At 39.8% G+C, this 23137-nt stretch overlaps 2 protein-coding genes across 13 annotated transcripts in view; one reads left to right on the top strand and one right to left on the bottom strand.

Annotated features, from left to right (window-relative positions):
* LOC111254372 (uncharacterized) overlaps nucleotides 1–23137 on the bottom strand; it is a 144257-nt gene that overhangs the window by 3765 nt on the left and 117355 nt on the right. The window lies entirely within an intron of this gene.
* On the top strand, nucleotides 13509–22860 carry LOC111254371 (uncharacterized). 10 transcript variants are annotated; one of them, XR_015317107.1, is made up of 12 exons: nucleotides 13510–14034; nucleotides 15703–15876; nucleotides 16136–16364; nucleotides 18074–18299; nucleotides 18524–18652; nucleotides 18999–19101; nucleotides 19277–19524; nucleotides 20163–20507; nucleotides 20698–20773; nucleotides 21056–21367; nucleotides 21751–21945; nucleotides 22654–22860. XR_015317107.1 is itself a non-coding variant. In XM_086974922.1 (10 exons), the coding sequence occupies exons 1-10, from the start codon at nucleotides 13806–13808 to the stop codon at nucleotides 21080–21082; spliced, it is 1773 nt and encodes a 590-aa protein (XP_086831048.1). In that variant the 5' UTR covers nucleotides 13509–13805; the 3' UTR covers nucleotides 21083–21486. The 10 variants fall into 10 exon arrangements, 7 of the variants coding, with proteins under 7 accessions (XP_086831048.1, XP_086831051.1, XP_086831050.1 ...); XR_015317109.1 differs by having other exon boundaries at nucleotides 21751–21967; XR_015317106.1 differs by having other exon boundaries at nucleotides 21751–22860.

Below are 23137 nucleotides of genomic sequence, written 5' to 3'. Positions count from 1 at the left end.
GCCAGCGACTTCACGGTATCCGACTATCGTCCTCTGGGACCTCTGCCGCCTGCAGTTAATCAGGCGTAATGAGGCTCCTGCATCCAAAGTAGTCAGTGATAGCCATTTTGTGTGTGTTCAAACGGCTGCGTATGGGTAAGCTAGCAGGTGGCTTACCGCAGAGAGACACGCACAGGGGGCCCATTCCACTCAGAAAGCACTGCTTCGTAGTTGACAGTGACAGTACGAATCTCTTCTATGCTGCCGCAAGAATAAGAGTGCGTCAGCTGCCAACGGTTACATCAAACAGTAATGAACCATTCGCAGAAGAAATTACGATAGGCGGCACGTTATTATATATATATATATTGTTTGTCACGTTGATGTTAGTACTTTTATCGACATAACAAATGACATTTTTTCTATATATTATTATATGTATTAGCTGTGCAGCAAACTCGACCAACAGCCGGTCAGCAAACAAGCAGAAGTCTGAGGGAATTTTGGAGGCAAAAAATGACCACAAGATCTTGTGTGAATCATATCAAGGGTATAGCAACAAAATTTGGCAAGCTGACCTTCAGGAGTCGCCAAAAATCTATCAAGTTGATTACATTATCCCGGTGATTATCTAGCATGGAATTATAGGTATGGCAATAGAATAAGTAAGTTACGGAAGTTAAGGGACGGTCACAGGTATGGTCAAAGACAAAAACAGATTTAAGTGTAACGGGCATCTCTATAATGGAACGAAGCTACGAATAGTATCGCCGGCTCTAATCCTAATGCACAAGCTATGTGACATTCATAGCTCAATTATCTGAGTGCTATTCTTCTCCTAAACATGTAAACCTATACAAAGGGCATAGATTTCTGCAACGCAAGGGATGTACACCTTTATGGAGAACAGACTTTGGAAGAACAGAGTGAGAGTTTAACTCGTAAAAGCTAATAGATAGTGAACGCTATACCTAGGTAGGACGCAACATTCTACTTCGGACAATGACCGGAAAAGGTATTCAATTTTGTATCTGACGCTTACACGCGGCTGCAAGCGATTCTGTGCACGGCATGGTATGTGCGTGCTTACTGTATGTGTATTTATGGCTAAGTATAACTTGGTAAGACACATTCATGAAACCTTATACAGAAAGTAGCTATTGCTACCAAACAATAACTTCGTAGCTTCAACATGAGAAACATAGCTCTAATTATGACCACGCTATCGAACTCTAATTATTATAAACAGCGAGTCATTTACGTAATTTCTAAAAATAATTTTTGCACAATTTCAACCAGTCAAAGTTCTTCTGGCTCAGCATCTTAGGATAAACTAGTAATGATATATCATTTTACTGTATCTGTGAACGTGAGCTAAAGTTGAAACGTTACTTGCTACTATGCCTTAAATTAAAACATAGCTTTGTCGAGTCTCTGAGTAATGGATATAGCCTTTTCGAAACATACGATCCTGGCTCGATCGTTTTCGTATAGCCCTTAGCTGTTGCACGTACTACATTGCTGAGGAAAGTTCCCGTGCTCGATGGGTGAGAATCCTAAACAGTGCCTCGTATATATACACGGAAAATATCGAAGCCACGCTGTTATGGAAGACGGTCGTTAAGCACTGCAATAGAACAAGCTTTTGCTGACGAATAAGATATTACAAGAGCTCGCTGCCGCGAGAAGACTCAGCTTCTAAAAGACAACAATTGTATGGGAAGTCACTGTTGCCGGAAAGGTTAAAAGTCAGGGCGCCTCACTCGCAGTTTCTTTGAAAGAATCTTTCCTGCGGTCTGCAGCTTGGTTAGCGTTCATGACTTGCATTACGGTCGGAACCGACCAGAGTAATTTTTAAGTTTACAGTGCTGATTTATGAGTTCCAAGGTAAGTAACAAAATAATTGTGTTTGTCATAAATGTCCGACAAGCATGAATTTCCAAAAAAAAGATTCATGTAAATTGTTTGTATTTTTTGTCGGTGTCTTAAATGAGGTGCACATTTGCTCCATGGTACGGTTCACGATCGTTTAATCATGTCCACTCTCGTTACGTCTTCAACGTCTTTCTACGCTACGGTCGTGTAAACAAACAAACCGGTAAAAGTATAATCTTTTTGCAATGAATAGCCATCATTCAATGATTCTTAGCTGATTTCCTCTCAGCAAGTGATGAGTATATGCGGTTTACTGAAACAGTCCTGGTGTTTCGATCCAGATGTACACCAATGTACATCCTGTCGATCACAGGCCCAATGGTTCAAGCAGGACTAAGAATACTTATAGTCAAATAGCGTTATACAAAGTAGCTTTAAACCTATGGGATTCAAATTTGGCACCCGGGGTCTCTTACTTGTTTTTTTTATGACGACCATTCTGCTGATGCGCGGAAGCAGGGCAGGAGTATAATAAATCATGATTGTATAATAGACAATAGGCGAACTGGGAAAATATTCATTTTGTCGGAGTGTTTCTCTTGGCTTAAAGATGGCTTAATGTCAGACGTGATACAACAAGATGACAGATTTATAGATGACATATTCTTTTTAAAACGATGTTCCTACACTGTGTTGTCATTGCGTTTTCGTACGGCGTTTCGGCAGAAAAATAGTGGAAATGATTTCCTCATTTGCGAGTATGGACGGCCCTATAATTCAAGACCCTCTGTCTGATGTAAGGGTTTCCGTTAGAGCTTCACTTCGACTTGAAGGTCGCGTGGCAGGTCACAACTTCAGAATCAAATGGCTCCATAATTCAGCACATATAAACGAAGCTGAAGGCATTCGTGTGAGTAGCACCATGAAGATTTTCTTCTTCGACGTGTGCTGAGTGCAATGTAAGCTGTCTCTCGACGCATACACGCGCAAAATAAACTATAATTATCTTCTAGATAAAACATTTGTATTTAAACAAATTAAAACCAATGATCATGGAAACGTATGATATGCACCAGAATAGTCTTTACAAACTTATGTAAACATACAATGACTAGTATACAATAATAGAAGGCCGTTTAATTTAGAAGCGTACGGCTCTAACCTTACTTTTTTAAAAAGAGCCGTATGAATTTGGGCTTTATAAATTCGTTTGTTAAAATTGTTATTATTTGAGCTGCGATTATATAACTATTTAAAAAAAAAAAACTGCTTGGACCAGAACTTACTAACTGCCTTGCTTAACATACTCCGTTACTAATAAACGATACATGCGTTCTACTGGTAAACTTCCTAAGTGAGACTCAGCCGAATTGTCACTTCCAAAAGCCTGACTTTCAGTCCAACTTAAAATTCGTAGCTATATATACAAGTCTTACGATCGCACCCGTTTAAGGAGACTGGCATCAACTAGGAGTCCTGTGATAATCTCATCTAATTTAACGAGTATATAAGAATAAAAAGACAACGTTGATGATAAAATACTGCATGAAGGGCAAGGAGTTCTTAATAGATTTGCGTTGATACCTCAGAGAAGGCACTGCGTTTTGAGGTAGAAGAGGCCTATGGTTCTATTCCTGAGAGGATTTCGAAGGCTCTGTAGATGAGATGCAGTTCGCTTCGTGACAGATCACTCTGTACATCAGAGTACATATTCAGAGCGTAAAACAATAACAATGTTGATGCTGATAGGAAAAAAAAATTGACGTTGATAGTCCGAACGGCATCACGCTGGCTCGTTGATGTTATACGCCCAAGCCACAATCGCGTAACTAGTTATCGGTTAAAGAAAAAGGGATCTGTAAAGATATAGAAGCACGTGTTGGAGGGAAATCCGTGGCCGAAGACTAAATAGCATATAAATGCGGTTGTATCACTTTGGACGTAGTTTAAAGAAATATATTTCTAACTATGTAAGTAAGCACTATGGATACGTGCTCGGCCTAAAGTCGTTTGTTTAAATGTCAATCCAAAACACCTTGAGGATAAGTTTGATTAAACGACTGTTCCATTAAACTTAATCAAGTTGCTCAGTACGTTAATGGAGCACTAAGAAGCTTCGATGAAAGAATATTCCATTTTTAAATTGTTGACAGAAAGCGAAGTGTCTCGTGGCTGCTTATGACTGGCAAGTTTGTACTATGGGAGGTAGGTCGGAAATCTGTTTTGACGAGCCTGAAAGTAAAAAAACAGTACACTCGAATAAAGAATAGATAAAAATGGGCTTAGAACTGAATTTTGAGTAACTGACCCTAGGTATTACTAGAGGGCTATTCAAGATCGCAGTATCGATACGTCTAGTTAAGAAGCGCTTGGTAAAGTAACGTCTGAATCGATCAGAGAAAGTAGTAAAAAATTAGAAATATAGTAGAAAAAAAAATTATTCTTTAAAAATGCATCGCGCGATATAGTAACAAACGCCTTTGCAGCATCGATGACGACTACAAGTTGGGTACTTTTCCACCGCAGAAGTGGGTGTCGTAGTCATAGGTCTCATGGGAAACCAGATCAGAGAAGCGCGAACGAGGAAACAATATTGCAATTTTGAAAGAAAAAATGATGAAAAATGAGAGCTTAGAGATGATGCTTGACGCAGCTTTTTAACAAGCTTTGTGAAAGATGGGTCGACAGTTCGTTGGACTACTTCAGCCACTTGTATACATAAATAAAGAAATAACCCCGACGATCCCAAACGATGCTGGAAACCCATTGAAGGGACAAGTTATTGATTAGCGTGAGGTTGTTAACGGGTTTAGCGGATGGTCAGTCCGACAAATATTATATCCATGCTTCGAAATTCGTTACGGATGTGTCTGCGTGTATTTAACTAATCGATTGTTCCCGTAGGGTGACTTAATGCAGTTATCAGATCGTTCCGGATCTATGTTACGACGTTTACTTTAGAAACTAGTTTCAGCATATGGAAGGATCAGTTGAATCGATGTCCTGATAGCTAAAATGAACGACGAAGAAGTACCTCGTCGTCAAACCTCGGCACTGTTACAGATGTCTGTTGTTCAAATTCATTTCTTCCATTCTCTGATTCCTTATTGCCTTTTCTCGCATGCGCCTTCACGATTGCCATTATTTAGCTAAAATTATTTAGAAAAGCAAACAAATACATTTAGACATATTTAATGTTAGCTGTTAGTTTGCGCCGTGCTATTCTGCCGCTGCATTTACTTCATTCAAAGCCTCAACGTGTTTACATTCATATCAGTAGGATTTTATTCTAAGACAATAATTCTAAGACAGGGTTTCTTTCAGTGAACCAATACGATTACCGTTGCAACTCAGTATTTCATGCTGGGATGGTCCCATCGTACAGCATACTAACATAAGCCCATATGTTAATATATAAAAATGTTATTTTAAAGAAAAGCTACAAATCGAAGTAGTCGCAGTGATTGCGGGTAGCGGAAACACACACGAGACAACAGAATTCGATAACACTATTAATCTGAAATAACAACCTTAGCGTATGCTTGATCATTCGTAGAGTACTTTCAATAATATGCCTTTATAATAAATACGATAGATGCGTTTGAGTCGCTTTGTCGTTCGTGTTGTTCAGGGTCATAAGTATCGATGTGCTGGTAATTAACGGTATGGTTGGAATATACTCAGTGTTCGCAAAAAACGATAGAGGCCAAATCCATACCGTAGACGTAAATGCACACGCCTAAGAAATTCTACTATTCTATTAAATATCATTGGTTAGAAAGTCCTTGCCAGTTATGTATAGTTGTCGTTTTATACTGGTAAGGCTAGCTCGTAGCTAATATAATATTTCAATACATTCATATGTGTATAGGCTCTAATATAGAAACACTTCGCCTCAACAAACCAATTAGAACTTAATTATGTTCTGTTAAATGCTACGGCCAGTCAACCGACGCCGCGCAGGACATCCGAGTTTCTTATAAGAACAAATTTGAACTTTTACCTTGCACGTCTTGTAAGTAAGTATTAACCGATTTCGTTACTTAACCGTAACAGATAGCCAATTACAATCAACGGAAACAAAGTACTTCAATGGGGCGTGTGAGGATTTCTAAACGATGCCCTAGTGCGCTAGTGCAACAGGTTTTCAAACTTCAAACGGCACACCCACATTGCAGCTGAGAGAGGGATGAGGAGTCAAGGTAGATGCGCACTCAAGCTAGAAGCCTGCAAAACGAAGCTTCAAATTTGTTAGGTTTTTTTGAAGTTGAAACAATAGCTTCTTCAGCCGTAAGCTCACTTTATATTTTATGATTCTGTTTTCTGTTAAGTGTCGATTTCCGTCTTGTCCTAAAGTTCCGAATTTTCCGTCCAGCACGTAAGCCTAACGGTATCCCACTAGACAATCGGTTCCTAGTACTAAGTGGCGTAACGTCGTTACCACACCCTATTTCCGTGCCTTACATTTTACCTTAGTTTTGTATCATCCAAAGATGTAAAAATATATGTTGCTATTATTTAGTGAAACCAGTGGTGGCTGAGCCGATAGGTATCCCAGTAATGGAGCTCGTTCAAAGTCTGGTGACTAGAAAGACACTCAGGCATAGGGGCCCCAAGTCTGGTAGATCCTGCTAAGGTATAACTTAGACATAATATGATAGCTTACGTCTAGAAATTCACAAAACCACTAATATTCTTCTATAAGCCAATATAATAAACGCAAAATATCGATTTACTGGTGTAGATTTCTGGTCGCTTTCAGTTACATACCACGTCTTCTTATCAACTTTGAAGGGTAAACTATTTTATTCTGTGTCTGTTTTTACTGGATTTAGATGCTATAAATATGAACCATTCGACCGACCATAACAGCTTTTCGTCAACTCAAGTATGGCCTCTTTTGAATGCGGACAGCTAGCATCTTGTAAATTAAATTAGACAAATCTGCTACCCATGGAGCGTTCTTAAACTACGTCTTATACATTTAATTCTCCAGTTCATTGACGAAATTTGATGTTTCAGATTAGGAGCTGCTGTTTAACGTGATTGAAATCCTCTTGGAAGTATTAGGGACGAAACGTACGTCATCACGGCAAATTTAACCTTGGGATTGAGTACATTAGAAAACTTGTTGCGACTACTTACTTCCGCATATCCGATATTCCTGCGACTATGTTAAGCAATAGCTTAACAAGGATGAACATTTTCTCAAAGCGATGTATTCTCACCATATTATTATTATTATTATTGAAACCTATTATTGTACTACTATTAAAACTGTGTCAAAAGAATTCCCACGCATCTGTTAAGGGCTCTTGTATAGAAAAGATTAAGTATTTGGCTGAAATCGGGAGAGTCGAGTCTTTTTTGTGACAAATCAATAACAGATCGATTCGGTTTTCGAGTTAACTTTTGGAGTGTTTAGCCGGCGAATTTTTCGATATATGCTGTTTAAGTGTCAAACGAATTAAAATGTTTTTGGAAAAAAAATAAAGCTTTTTCAAGTCAGAGAAAAACACCTCTTTCGCCGAAGGCCCTACGTGGTTCTTCGCTTCTTCCATTTTCGGAGTATTTACACTGAGAATTGTATTCGCAGAGTATAGAAAATATAAATCAGTGAAAAGCGTTAACCAAAAATTGCCATTTTGCGCGGAAATCCTTCATTTGTGAACGGAAGCAGAGTGCGCCCTAGGAAGCTTTCTTTGTCATGCCAAAGCCACGTATCCCACAAGCCCAAGCCCTAGTTTCTAAATAGGGCTACATATTTATCAGTATTATTAATTTTCATAAATATCTAAACTCGTTGTTTTGCCTTTATCTCACGTTTTATTGCAATACATGTTGTTCCCTTCTCTTCTATACCGATATAGAGTACACGGCCTAAAGCTGCTCGTAATGCCATACATTAATTATAGTACATTATTGTAACGCCGATACAAATAACAGTCGGATTTTCGTTCGAAGTTCAGCTGACATTCCCTCGGGTTTGGCGCCAGATTCAAAAGCTAAGTTAAGTTCTGCTAATACTTGATGTTTGTCGATATCAAGACAAACCGCCAATGAACAGCTTGCCGTTCAGTTTGCTCCTGTCGAGAACGTTCAACGGTTATTGCTTTGTCGAATTCTGACAACTTACAATACCCAGCAACTTCTATATCAAACGAAAAGGGGAGACGCACTTGCTATCTATTCTTTGCCGTAATCCTTAATTGTTTGGATTGTTTAATATCTTTCCAGACACTCTTTGCCATGGATCTAATTCATGACACCTAACTTGAAGTAACTGACGGGTTGCAGCTGCCCGTTTTTCGAGCACGTGTCTATAGCAGAATTCATGAGAAAATGTCATATCAAACGCCATATGGGTCTGTCTGCATAAAAAGCATGTATAAAAAAGGAAGAAACTGAACAGCTTCTGTTTAAAAATGATACATCAGCCATTACACATTTCAGCCGGTACCACGACCGGTTTAACCAGTCGACACATGGCGATGAACATAAGTCCGAGCCCTACACAATAGGCTCATTTGGACTCGCCTGAACAGAAAAGATAGATGATTATACTAGCCTTAAGCCATTTACACACGTACAACGTTTATGAGGACGTGCTATCCCAACATATTATAACGCTTTGCAATTAATTGAAAAGAACTGGAGTTAAGGGGAACTTGAGGTAACTACGCTATCCTGCCGCAGTCCTTTGAGGAATCTTTGGTAAGCATTATGGTAGAAGCTGAGCGACGCTTGACAGTATTTCGATGAGTAATATATATAACATGTGTGAGCTAAAACGTAGAGCTTTCAGAGTAGGCAACAATCGTCTGGTTACGTACTTCTTATCAATTGGTAACCTCGTCATGTTACAAAGCTGTCTCCCTGTCCTACAGTCGTAATCAACCAATCACTTAGATTTTGTTCATTATTTAAAATCGTTTTACACGGTTGCCTTACGTTCAGTGTGCCTGAAGCTTTGAGAACCGCTATTCCATAGTCAGTTATTTTCTTCAAGCTTGTGGCCGACGAGGATGTTCCAAGCAAGACATATTGGCTGTTCAAGATGCTTGGAAAACTCACAGTACGTTCGTTTTGCCTTGCGCTAGGCCTGTAGGCGATCCAAATCAAACGAGCCGATGAGCACTAGCGACTCGGATTCCTTAGTCCATATGTATGGGGAAGAATCCTTGCTGTAGCATTCGTTGCCGTACTAGCTTTTGCCATACCGTTCTAACATGAAGCGGCGTACAAAACTCTTTGTCTAGGTATATATCCAGATACCTAGCACCCTCTACCATGCTAATAGTCTTTTCGCACACGTTTCCTTCCTGTAAGCCAAGTGCTCCCGCCTTTTCCGGGGCACGCTCTAGTCCGCTTTTTGCCAAGATCCACTCCGCTCGTTGCCTTTCCATATTGTACCGGTGTCTGTCTGAATAGTACTAAATGGCTAGCAAAACGTCAACCGTTGTGAAATATATAAAACATCAGCTGCTACTCGCTATTGGAAACTGTACAGTACAAAAGCGATATTTATGCTTTGAGCAAAGAACGTTTCGAAATTGTTGCTTTGGCGATCTGTGTGGTCAGATTCAATTATGTGTGTCTATACTGCTTCACCAAGATTTATCTCTGATCTTCTATAGCCTGAATCAAAGATGGACTTCAGTCGTCGAAAGTATTCGGTCGAGCATATAGGCGGCGTATGTTGTGCTGTCCTACACGTTCCTGTCGAAATATTTCCTATGGCGACAGAATCACTAGCTCTACTCAGTCTATGCGATAATGGTAGCGAAACGTGCCAGTCCTACGAACGGGAGTTAGGAGAGGACGCACATTGTGGAATTTGTACCATACGTGGCCTAAGAGTTATAAGGATATATAGTTTTCTGTTACTTAAAACACAGGTTTCTCCAGGCATGGGGCGTTCAGCGTGGACTTTTGGTCAAGATAAATTTACTTATCAAAAAGTTAAAATTTAGAAAAAAAAAAATTTACTCCATTTTACCGCTTTGTATGAAATAGTATTTTTTTTCACAGGCATAGTGGTTCTTTTACTTTCAGTAAAAGTATGCACTGGCGTTACTTATGGTCTTTTGCTGTTGAAATCTAGGGTATGAGTCTGGGAACTCTCGAAAAGCAGTTCCGACCTTAAATTGACACTTGAACAACCCTTCTATTGAGAAGTTGTCGAGATCTTGAAAGAAAAACTGCTTGGTACGTATGTGTTGGATAACAGAGAGCCTCCAGCTGTAACTTTTCAATTTTCGCCAGCGTGGTTTTAGCGGTGTGAAATAAAGCGTAGTCGTCTCTATTCACTAACCTCGGCTGCTTAACGTTTAATGTATCTGGCATTGATTCCAATTGTTGACGCTACGTTTCAGCGATGGTAAATGCCTACCTACAGACTCAAGATGTTTACCACATAGAGTAATTGCCCATTCTATGAATAAGCATTGTCGATACTTTCATTAGAAGAAAGGTGATGATTATAGGAGTCTTCCTTACAGGAAACTTTTTAGCGCGCACGTAATCATTATATATATATATATATATATATATACATACACACACACGTATGTACACGGAAAGTATACGTGCCCTATTGTTTGGCATTTTTCTTTTTGTGTTATTTGCGCTGCGGATTGATATTTATTGTATGTTGTATTGAAGGTCATTACGTTTGTATAGCAGTCATCAATGATTATAAGTTAGTGATCACTTATAATCAATTAGTGAGTGACGTAGGCTTTTCTTTCGTGCTTGTATATAAAACATCGTATCGAGGCTTTAAGTATGTTATTAAACGACGTCATTCCTGTTATGCACACGTTTCATACACACTGAAGCATTGAATCAGCTTCTGGTAATCTCCTAACCTGATGGATGATAGGGAGTTTTGCCAAGCGTACTATAAGCCTAAAAAAAAAACCACTTTACAGTGACAGGATATGTTTCGAGATAGATGTCCATGAAGCAACTTGGTAGGTCCCTCTTGATGCAAAAAACGGTGATGCCCACATTTTTACATCGTCGTTTCGAAGCTGGCATAGCGAAAGTATCTAGTAAACACGACGAGTAGTCGGACATGCAACAGTTTTTTTACCGGGCTAAGTTCAAGACTTCTTCGCAGGAAGTATTTTCCCAAAATTTGTATTTCCGCAGCGTTCAAGTAAGTAACGTAAAGTTGAGCGAGAAATACTTGAAAGCTGATAATCTTTCATCAACCCAATAGATATAACGAGAGTCAAGTGCTTGCTAAATGGCTACTGTATGAAGGCTTAGAATTGTTTTTTACGCTAAACTACCGCATATATAATAATTTTTTTAATGTAATTAATTCGCTGTATATAAATATTATAAAGTCCATAACAGATTCAAGCAGTTCTAGCACTGAAGTTTCCTGGCCGTATCGCAACTAAAATACCCGTAGTCAATTTATTGATTAAGTTAAATGTTCAGATCGAAAGTTTTTTGAAAATCACTTATCTATATTTTATTATTTTAAGCGTAATGTAATGAAGCATATCAATCAAACTGATATGTTTCTTTGGTCTTTGACAGTGGTCAAGGGACGCCAAAAGCAGTCCGTTCGTCATTGCTATATATATATATATAAGTTTCAATTATATAATCTATTATAATTCAACTGCAACACTTTCAGCTTTATTGCGCACATCGTGTTCAGGATTTCCTACTAATCTTAGTTTCGTTTTAGTGAGCTCAAGGTATTGCGTACCGTCAGGCAGTTCACTCCATCTAGCTTCCATAATAATAAACCAAAGCAAATGAAGACATCTACGCAACTGGGATGATAATTTTACTATATGTAGAATATCTAGTTGGAGGCTTTATTTCTTCGAAACGGACAATGCTTGACACAGCGAGAGTTTGGCTATTATTATTAACTTACAAGTTCCTTCCTGGTATCAGCTTCGAATAAGCCTGCCAGTATTTGCCTATGCAATTTGTTCGTATAACGACAACAGAGGACGGCCACCTCGAAACAGAGGGGCAGCCTCCGGCCTCTGTAGACACTGTGGTAACTATAGTATCTGTCATAGCATGACGTGCTCCGTACAAAGGTAAAGTACGGAGACATTTCTCAATTAGCAACTAATTCACACCGATGAAAAATAAGGAAAAATGTTTCCCAAGAAATCATGCAAGAAATAGATAGCCATGTGGAAGGTTATCGTTGCGGCTTTAGACATGAGCCGTTACGTAAAGCGCAAATTATGCAAACAAAAAAATCCACGGCAAATGTTATGACGACTTTAGACACAGACCCGTCTTTACAGAACAATTCTACCGCTAGATCACGAAATCATAGCTGACATGCGATCCTCATGTTTTTAACTAAGCAAATTTATTTTGTCTATTTATCAAACATCTACGACCGATTCTACCGGGCAGAAATGCTACTGCGACCACTTTAAAAAGCTGGCATAGAAACCTCAAACAATTCCAGGAAGTCTATTTCCTGCCTAACTGTATTAATAAGCTCATGAGTCGACACGGCATAGCAGAAAATGTTTAATTCCATTACCTAGCAGAAGTTTAGAACAGACATGATACAGAAAAGCTAGTAGTTATGAAAAAAATTGATCTTTCAATACGAAGCCATCATGCACGATCAAATCTGCAGGGCTATTTAAGGGATCATTTCTATTTTTTTTAACGAGCGAGTGTCACCCGGTGTCTGGTTAAACATTTTGCTTACTAACATAACGTCAGTATTTAGCAGAGTGAAAAGCTCATATAAAAATTAATCAATTAAGAAGGGCCATTCAGCAAAGGGCGAACTAACTCATTTTCCGAGATTCATTTGAATGGACTATCTCGAGAGGCCATAGTGAACTGTCTTGAAGAAAAGACCTGAGCAAAAACAGCTTCGCAGAGAAAAATCTCGGAAAGCCTTGCGAAAAGAGACACTTGGGTTAGAAAATGTCGGATTTTAATAGTAGTAGTAATAATTATTATTATAATAAGATATTATTCGCGTCTAATTAAGTGTCACTAACAAAGCGAACCTTTTCTACATTGTGAAGACCCCCAACAACTGCCAAACAGAGCTCGGTGTTCGGCGTATTACTGGAATTCGACCCACTGTGTCAGAAACAAATCTGCTATGGGTATATAATTTTGGTAGGCATCATCATAGAAATCGTTGCATCGAAAAGTATCGATCAAGATTTTAAGACGCTGAAGCCGTTAACAGAGAATCATAGGTAGAATGCCGTAGTAATATATATCTATTTCATATTACGTTAATTGTGAGTCCGATACATTGTCTATAATCTGTTTTCCATCTTCCACAAAACCATTCGGTAGTTTAGCTTCGAGATGCTTATTATATAGCTCGATTAAGCACAGTTTTTCTGGACAGTATTGGACTCATCGTTGTACGAAATAGCTCGTCACTTTCGTTAACCCATTAATCTGGGCTGCGAAATTTCTTTCAAGAATCACCAAAGATTTCGACTAGCCGACCGCCATATCGCAGACAAGTTGATGTTTAAGCTCAAAGTGACGATAGATCATCTTTGCTATCTTTCAGCTATTCTTAATCCTAAGGACTTTAGCTGGTCAGGGGCGTAATGCTTCATCCTCGCAGCTTATATCATTACGTAGTGATATTCCTCTGTGATCAGCAGCAGCTTAGTTATAGATAGACGCGCTTAGATGGTCTTTCTGGCTAGCGCCTCTTCAGCGACGGTCAAAGCATTCACTGATGAAAGGATACTCCCCCGCATGTATCACCTGTGCTACACTTCCTTAGGCAATTCATGCGACGGCTGAACGATATCGACGGACCGTGTATGATATCCTATACGATGTGTAATAAGTCTGCGTAGAATACGTATTTTCCGGTGGTGCCTGAGTTACGATTTCGCTGGCCGCAATCAATCGGTTATATCCATGCGACCAGGACTAATTCTGGCCTATCGTTTCCAACAATGGGGGATGTGACCAAAAAGGCCGGTGGTTATGTTCAGGTCAAGCTTATTCCGTCCGATCGTAGCGGCCAAACATGGTCTGGTTGGGCCCGTCGATGGGTCGATCTCTTACTTGTAAAGAAAGATTCAATGAAGACCAAAAAAGAGACCTTCATTGAAGCATGGATTGAAGTGCGCAAGAAAAAGAGTTCGGCTAAACCCATTAAAATGTGGACTATCGATGCTAAAGGTGAGTTGCGCATAAAGAAACAAAAACGACCTTCTATACTAGAGCTAAGTCGAAGGCAAACAGGGTCCTACTTCGAATTAAAGTGAGGCATTATCTAAAATTTTACACTTGATAATTCTTACTTAAGCTTGGTATTTATAGGTTATCGAATAAAATATTTTTACTCATGAAAACTTCTTAGCAAAAGAGAATTACGGTAACCTGATTAGACCATTGCTATAAAGGTCAGGTTATAGACAGGTGCGAGCAGCAGGTCTGTCCTGCAAGACGGTAATTACAGTACGCTTATTTCCCAAACATTTCCTAAACAACTAGGTTCGATACAGCGTGTTTATATCCATTTGGTACGCAAAGCTAACCAAGCGCTCTCAAGCATCCTTTTTCGTAAATACGATACTGAGTTAGCTTGGAAATAATTTCTAACGGTAGTTCATAATTATTCTGCGCTATAATTGTCGGAAATCTATTGCAAAATTAGCTAAATGGGTCCAATTCAAGATAAATGGCATTTTGTAATTGTTGATTCGTAACGGGCATGTGAAGTCCACTGCAATGTAAGAATAAGCAGCAATGCTGCGATAAGGCATCAGTCAGGGCTCAAACAAGAGCTCTCCCTCAACTCTCAAACGAGTCTTTCGAAGAATTCATCGTAAAAACGAGCCACGCATTGGCCTCGTACTTGCGGTTTCACGAAGCATTCTGGCTTCTTTCTTCCACTAATGCCATCAAATTTGGACTTTTGCTTTCTAATCCTCGTCTACCTGAGGAAAGCGATTCACGGTAGGTGTATGTCTCGAGTTTAGCTTGAATCACTAGTTTATCTAGATAGCCTGGGATGCAAAAAATGGGCGAGTTGAATTTGACTGAGTAGTTGGGTCAGGTGACATCGTTCCACTGAGCTCGGCGTCCTAATCCTGGCCTTATCCCGCAAACGATTCAACGAGGCAAGGCCGCCTTCTTCAGTTTCTTCCAAAAAAGGAAAAATATATCCTCTCTTTTTTAAAAGGAGCATCTAATCAAGATCGAAAAACCATGATGAAGCTACACCCAAGCAGACGGAGGACCACAGTGATTGCAGTCGATACCGCGGTGTGGCCGCATCTTCTGGGTTCTCCTACAAGATTAAATAGCACGTTGGTGATTGAGAAGTTCAGTTACCTCGAAGAGCTTCCGGGAGTTGAGCTAAGCGTCAGATCCCATGCTGCGTAATAGCCAGCAACCGTACGCTATTTATCTATTTTATCTTTCTATTTTACGGTTATATTCTGTCTATCTATCTATCTATCTATTATCTATTTTACAGTTAATGACCTTCGGCTTTAGTACGTCCGTAGCACCTGCAGAACGTTATCAGTCTTCTCGAGGCCCCGTGTACTGATAGGATAAACACTCTATTTAACAATTGTTACATCGGCCAATAAATATCAAGATTGAAAAGTGTGACTGACACACTTTGAACTTTGGTAGTACGCAATGTATGGGATGAAACAGAAGTAGCTATAAACGTTCTGAGTGTTGCGAGTGTAACACCGTCATTATATTTTTATTATCATCATTACATTACATCACATCATTATTGGATTTTTTCATCACGGGTTTGAATTGAGCTTGGTTTGATGTTCAGCCCGTGAAACGTCCATTCACGTCTGCTACAAAACTGTTTTACAGACACACTGGTATATCGGTGTACGTCGAGGAGCAAGAATCATCCATTTGGAATTCGATTCAAAGGCAAGGATTTACTCTACCTTAGCGGAAATTCGGAGAGTGAGAGTCAGGAATGGATGAAGCGTATTAGAAGCACCCTGTGGCCTGTTGACAAGGGGGTCGAGTTGGAGACTTGTACGTTACATTGAAATGCACCAAAAGCTTTTTAGTTGCGGCTTTTATACATGATATTTCTCTACGGAGTGTTTTAACTTGACAAGGTACTGTAAACGTATGTCAAAATAGCACTAAGGACTATTATAGACCTTTGCATAGTTGAATAGGTATCGGAAACGAGTCGATTGATGTTTTCGAGATTCTAGGTCAGACTGAAAATTCTAATTTCGTATCATTTAGCAGGCCCGAACCTCACATCCGCTTAAATCCCTTACAGCTGCTGGAAAACTGTTCGAGGTGTCCGTAATCGACAACAATTACTCTGTATCATGCGAACTGCTCGGCAGTTATGGCCATTTAACTGTGCGAGAAAACAAACTTATGATGTTTGATTATAATGGAAGATATATTGTTCAGGAATGGTATCTGCACACGATACGCAAACTGGATGCGTTCAAAGCTTCGCAAATCGACACCGGTCGACTCCTCAGCGTTCACCTCGGGGAGTACGTAGAATATCTTCAAATGTCCTCAATTCAGTTTCAATGGACAATTCGAAAAAATACTTATGACGACAAATCATATTCTTGTATATAACTGCACCAGCCACTGACGCGTCGTTAAAGATGTGGCGTTAGTTATACTAACGGATCTCGTCTAGCCGTTCCGGCTTTCTACCTGGCCCGCGCTATAAATTCGTATTGAAATGACTAAACAATACACCTGGTAAAAAATTGTCCCACGCCCGCTTTCATTGGATAGGCGACCCGGTTGCTCAAGCCGTCTGCTTCGATCAGCTCGTACTACTAATTAACGAATTTGAAAGTAAAAGAATCATTCTACCACGACGGCAGTAATAGTGAGCACGCGCCTGGTATCAAACAAAGCCGAAGTGCCATCGGCACGTCTAGAAGTAACCGACATCGACTGCACGGTCCGTTCCACTCGACCAAAAGGGCAGATTCCCTAGTGGATTGCACTGACGTTCTAAATGAAACCTACCTGCGTGTCACCTACTGAAGCATGACAGCACTGTTAGTTCATCAAATGAGTAACGGACACCTTCTTCCTTTCCTGCTGGCTCAGCTCCACACACGGCTCGTTCCTACGGGTCAGCCACAAGTTCCTTGTGCGGCGGATGGATCTTTGTCTTGAGTTCATGCTCAAGGATGGCTGTACTCGGCGAAAGAAAGTGCATCTTTAAGATCTACTTTTCCGCCGCCTGCCAAGGCCAGGAGGCTTTCGAACTAGGCCCAAACGTTTGCGATGCGCGTTGTATGATGAGCATTTCTTAGGTGTAGTTTGCAAAGCTCAAAGGCGGCATCTTTAAAGGCGAATGCATTTTGCCAGGGCTGGCCACATAAAATTAACGAAGCCTATCAAAAGTTACTTTAGAAGGAAGACAACCAGTAGCTAACTTGCGAATTACCGGGTCTATGCTAGCTACTTTGGGTCGGTTTTCTCAAATATTGAGAGCGAGTATGCTTTTTGCCTGAGTTGAACGCAGAAGGAAACGTGGCTTTTCTCAATTTTACGACACGTTATCAAGTACCGGCCAACACAACAGCGCAATAGCAGACTCGCAGATAAAATTATTAAGGGTAACAAGTTATGATGTACATGTGTCAATATGGGTAGCTCCGGACGATACGCCTGAGACTGCAGTTAAGCCACAGCTCCATCTGAAAGTAACAATAGATTATCATTTTTTCAAATCTTCCGCAAATAAAATGCAGAACAATACATTTGACAATAAGGGGGCAAATACCAGATCTGAATATTTCTAGCCGGGTGAAACGAACGAACTGGTTAGGAGAGACGCGAGCGAGGATGCTGCAGAGAATGACGGCGGGTGTAGTCGTTGTATAGTGAATTAATTAAGTGGTGTAATTTCAGCAAGGTTCTGCTGTTTTGTCACATAAAAAATGACCATTATCTATTAAACAACCTAACACATTCATATGACAATAAGACTGTATTGGTACGCTGGTCCGAACCCGCTACAACTTTCAAGGGCACGGCCATAGAAGTCAGCTATCACTGGTTCGAACCTTATAACGCTTATGAAATATAGTTATACAACTCAGACAGCTTAACTTAGCTAATTATTTATATAATAATGTCGTAATATTTACGCCTAGGTATATTTAATTAACTAAAGGAAGAAAAAGTTCTTGCTCGCAGTAAGTGCAGCCTTTTCTTGGAATCATCGCAGGAACAGTTCGACCGGTTGTGGAGTTCTCTACCTGTTCTGTCCTAGTGCAGTTCTTCTACTAGAAACAGTGCAAGCAAAAATTAAAGAAATTTTCAGCAATCTTGAGGACGAACGCAAAGCCCAACAGGCAACGCTGTTAAGCTTGGGTGCCCTTCATGATATTAGCCTAGAGGAGTTTGAAGCCCGAGACGACGATTTCGCGACGAAGACGATAACCATTTCCGATGTGAGAAATACCTCTTTCACCCTTGTTCTCATATCGATCCATCTAGGTAGCCTATTTACTTCTATACGTGCGAGAATTTAGGTCCCTTCCAGAGCTCCAAGCGGGACTCAAGTCATGCATAGGACGTTGAAAATATGGAGACGCTTCAGCCTGATATTTATTGCCGGTGCTAATTCCTATGCTTGCCCATTTGTTTAACTGTTGCATTGTCATATATCGAGCAGGAAATCATAAAGGCTAAAAATGAGCTTACGGTAGGAGGAATTCGGGGTACGCCAAGGCCTTCAAATGCTGCTCCGATGCAACAGTCTGCCATGAAAAATGAACCTTGGCAAGATAATTGTCTCTACGAGGTACATAGCAAACTATCTTAGCTGTACTCCAGCACATTCTCATTAAACTGAGAACAGGTGATAAGCCAAGTTGCCTTTAATTTATGATTCTATAGAAATATGCAAACGCGGTTGGAAAGAATGACTGAATTAGTGATAGAACCAGTCACGTTCTTAAGTACAATAGATTCATGTCAAAGGTTAATTATTCATTTAAGCACAACAGTATAGACGTACATGTGTGCATAATGTGTGTATAATTGATTTTACTGCACTGCATTCAAGCTCGAAACAGAAATCGATATAATGAAATCATGACCGTCTTATTTCAGCGCATTCGCTGATAGAGCCTTGTACACGTTTTCAGGGTGTCGAGAGGGCGGATTACACTCCCGAGCTTGACCGGGAGAGAGAAGATGGTAAAAAACAAAGATCCCAGTCACTGGTGGTGATGACCCGGCCCAGAACTAGTACGTAGACAATAATATTTTGCTCAAAATGGAAACTAGAGAAAAAAGAGATTTGTCTATTTATTTCAAGTGAAACACTTATACTTTTCGAAATCAGTGCCAATACAAAATAGGTCGGCGTGGTAAACACATATTATTGTTCTTTTTAAACGTAGATACCTCTCACCTAAACTAGGTTATGAATGTACTTATCCAGACAGCTGTACCCTTGAACTGGATCTCCCTGATCTAACCAAACTTAAAAAGCACCTGCTTAAGCGCAGAGGCAGCTTGCCTCAACGTCGAACGACAGATGAAATTAAGAGCCAAATGTCGTTGGTGACTAACGCTCGACTGAGAGATAGCCAAACTCGACAAGACCTTCACAGATTCAGGCAGGTCCTCAATCTATCAGCTACAAGGGACATTGTGAGGCTTGACAAGGTAAAGCATTATATAGTATTTTATGCTGGCGTCAATTATTATATTATCTAAGCCTACTTATTTTCAATTAGAGTAAGCTAGTTTAGGTCTGAAACCATTCGCAAGCGCACTCTAGTCCCCCAGTGAAAATCCGGGCCAAACAAAAAGCGTTGAACATCGCCTGCAGCCCTGTAGACCCAAATTGCTTACTTCAAGGCTTCAGGCTGTGCTATGCAACGATACCGCGGCTTGTCGCTGTGGACGCTGCTCGCAACGAAGGTGTTCCAAACAAATTGAATTTCTCTGGGTGACTTTGATTATTGTAGAGCTACGTTATTTTATACATTGTTAATAATAACAGAATCACACCCATATCAACTGAACAGATTTGTTTCTCTTCTCACGGATCCAGATAACACCGTAAACTAATTAAGCACGAGCTGTGCTCGGAGCGAAACTGATTGACTTTATACGGCTAGTGGACAAATCTCTACGAGTACTATCATAGCCTTTTCTTCTGGGTAAATACAAGTACAGAAAGTTCTCTAAATCAGATCATCTCAGTACTGGGGTACATCGTTTGGGTTCAATGAGACGTGTGCCAGGATGTGGGTGAAGATCAGCAACAAACCGTTCCTAAAATTAGTGAAATGGTGCAGTCCTCGTCAGGATCTGCACTCGGCGCAGTCAATGAAGTTGAAGAATCATCGACCGATACAGATTCTCCCAGCACAACACCTCCATCAGTACAAACGACTATCACGGAAAGCGTAACAGATATTCCTAAGCATTTAAAAGAGAATGCTGCTTCTGAGTTTGCTACAGCGTCTATTGAGAACGACGGTACCAGCCCCAGCGAAAACACTGACTTCTCGAATGCTGACAAGGAAGGCGCTTTCGACAGATTTACCCTTGATATGCAAGAAGAACAGCCGACGCCGGCCAAGGGAGCTGACAAGGCGATAGAGGCGAATTCGTCGAAAACCTTTGATGCGACGCAAGACGTAAATAGATATTTAGGTTGCGATTAACACCATCGCTTCGGCAATTTTGCATGATAATAATACCTAAAACAAAGTATATGTATAAGCAGTAGGTCTCCTTTCACTATCTTCTAGCAGCAACCTATTGAACGTATTTCAGTAGATCTTTTGCCTAATAAATTCTAACGACTACCCTGTTGCTTTCCACAAGGTTGCTCCAGCGGATAGCGATATCCGTAAAGAAAACGGCGATAATAACAATGTTAATATGGAGAAAGAAAAAAATAGTAAGTTATTTACATTGCTAGAATAAATTAGTGTGATCTGATCAACTTAAAACTTTTAAATAACATATAGAGCCAACTGTTGGCGTTTTATGCATTGAGTAGTTCTTCGCTTGTCTGCAACTAGCACATATTCTGACGAAAGATGGATTTTGAGAAATGATAATAAGGGCTAATATCCTGCTGGTCATCTACTTGAACAAGGGTGCGCGGAACTTAAGAACTCGTAGTACAATTATTAATCAAGATCGATTTTAGATTAATCAAAGAAACACATTCTTTCAGTAGGGCGGGATAATATCCAGGCGGTGACTATCAACTTCGGTCTAGCTGCTACCGGCGTCCCTCCTCCGAAGCCTCAGCGAATAATACAGTATACAAGAGACACAGATGGAAAGAAAACAACAATCATTGAAGACCTAATGTGACTTTGCTTTGCACGACAAACTACTGAATATAACTTACTTTCTATGGTGTACTCAAGAACGCGCTACCTTTTTATCTATTCAGAATATGCAGAAGAAGATATTTAGCTGGACCGTGGTCGTCCCACGGCTTTTTGGACTTACTCAAACATCGCCTAAATAAGTGCATCTGGTAGATATATTCCACATCGCCGCCATATACATTTACTATTACTGAGGAACTTCCCGTTGGAAAATACCTAGAAATTAGTTAACCTATATATGTTTCAATAAACAAAAAGTTTGCCGGGAGAGAGTGAGTTTTTTTAGTACAACAAATATTATATTCAAAAAGTACGCTTATATCCTCTATACAACCTGTTCCAATTCATAGGATATGGGAGAGATACATAGGGAAGGTTCACCGTATACATTGCCAGTAGAACAAGATCATAGGAGTAACTCTTTGTATACGCTTCATTGCGCAAAGGTTAATTTCTACACGGACATTGCTGAATATATTCTATTGACGGTACTATTATTACCTTCTATAATTTCATGCGGCTTGCTTTTCAGGGGAAAGCAAAATGTATTTGAACCCGATGTGATCATAGGCTGCATTGTACCTACGAAATGTGATCAAAAATCAAGAACACCCCACTTTCGCGCAGCCTGCTGTCGTTGATGATTTGAAGCACGCATTACATTCTAACTTACTAGACCGAAACTTCAACCAACTGAATAACACTACATGTATCAATTTGTGTGGTAGTAAGTTGTATGCGCGGTAATTGTACGTTATTAAATTGGTGGACGCAGGTTATTTGGTGTCCTTTTAATATGAATATCGTTAGAATGAGGTTACTCACATAGTAAGAAGCTTATTGTAGAAAGTGGCTGAAACAGTTTGCATAGGAAAGTTATTATATAGTTAATCCATATCTCGAGTCTGGTACTATATTTGGGCATTGCTTGAGATCGCTGACCCCTACCAAAATGTAACGGGGTGCGTCTACGGTCCGATTTCAACCCTGGACCATCGCATATTTTCAAGTTTATTAGACAAGCGTGGTACCGATTGTATTTTTATGGGGATATGTGATTATACGTTAAGAAGGCTTTTTCATTCTAGCTTTTTTTCTTCCAGTTGCATTCTTTTAATTTTATTCATCTTTATCGAATACAAGGAAAGGGTCGATAGTCCTTTTTTAAGTTTGTATATATTTTTCGAACTGCTCTTGCTCCTTGTAGAACGATACGGCTTATTGGAAACTTTCCAACGGTAGACCTGGCGAAATGATAGTGGGTATAGGATCACGTATTCTGTTCACGTGCGCCAACAGTACCGAACAGCATTACGTCGTGCTGAAAGGAAGTGTCCAGCTTAGGTTTTCAACGACAGGGATATATAGGATATAGCTCCTAGTTGTTCTTAATCTTTTAGCACCAACACCTTCTCTAACGATCAAATTCTAAAAGATTACAGGTAACAACATCATGAACCGTTGGTACTTTATCGAACTGCGACTTTTAAGTACCAAATGAAGGGTGATAATAACGACAAACGAAGCATCATTTTATATTATAAGCGAGACACTTGTGTTACACTACAATCAGAGAAAAATTATATGAAACAAGATCGCTTAAACATAACCCTAATAAAATTCCTACCTTCCAATTCTGGAATTGTTGCATCGTCTATATAATGCTATGCACGGAGTGAAATATTGATTAAATTCGAAAATTAGGAAGTTATTATGAACTTTTGTTTGTTTACAACTGATTCATGTCATAGTTTAACAGCGGATAGAATAAACAAAAGAATCATGAATTTTGTCACGATATTGTAAGTAATCGTCTGCTTTTAGCAGACTTGACTAATTTTTCAATACGTTCGTTATTCTCGGTCAAAAAATGTACGTTAGTTACTTTAGTACTTAATTAATTCATTTTAATCGTATAC

The sequence above is a fragment of the Varroa destructor genome, unplaced genomic scaffold (assembly GCF_002443255.2).
Source record: "Varroa destructor unplaced genomic scaffold, Vdes_3.0 BEIS01000007.1, whole genome shotgun sequence".
Classification (NCBI taxonomy): domain Eukaryota; kingdom Metazoa; phylum Arthropoda; class Arachnida; order Mesostigmata; family Varroidae; genus Varroa; species Varroa destructor.
This window is presented reverse-complemented; position numbering and strand designations above follow the sequence as displayed.

Excerpts from the sequence above, each read along its gene's own strand:
- LOC111254371 (XM_086974919.1), top strand. The coding sequence starts at position 13,806 with ATGGGGGATGTGACCAAAAAGGCCGGTGGTTATGTTCAGGTCAAGCTT. Across the intron at positions 16,365-18,073 it reads CTCAGCGTTCACCTCGGGGA|GAACAGTTCGACCGGTTGTG; the intron begins GTACGTAGAATA and ends GAATCATCGCAG. Across the intron at positions 19,102-19,276 it reads GATGACCCGGCCCAGAACTA|GTTATGAATGTACTTATCCA; the intron begins GTACGTAGACAA and ends CACCTAAACTAG.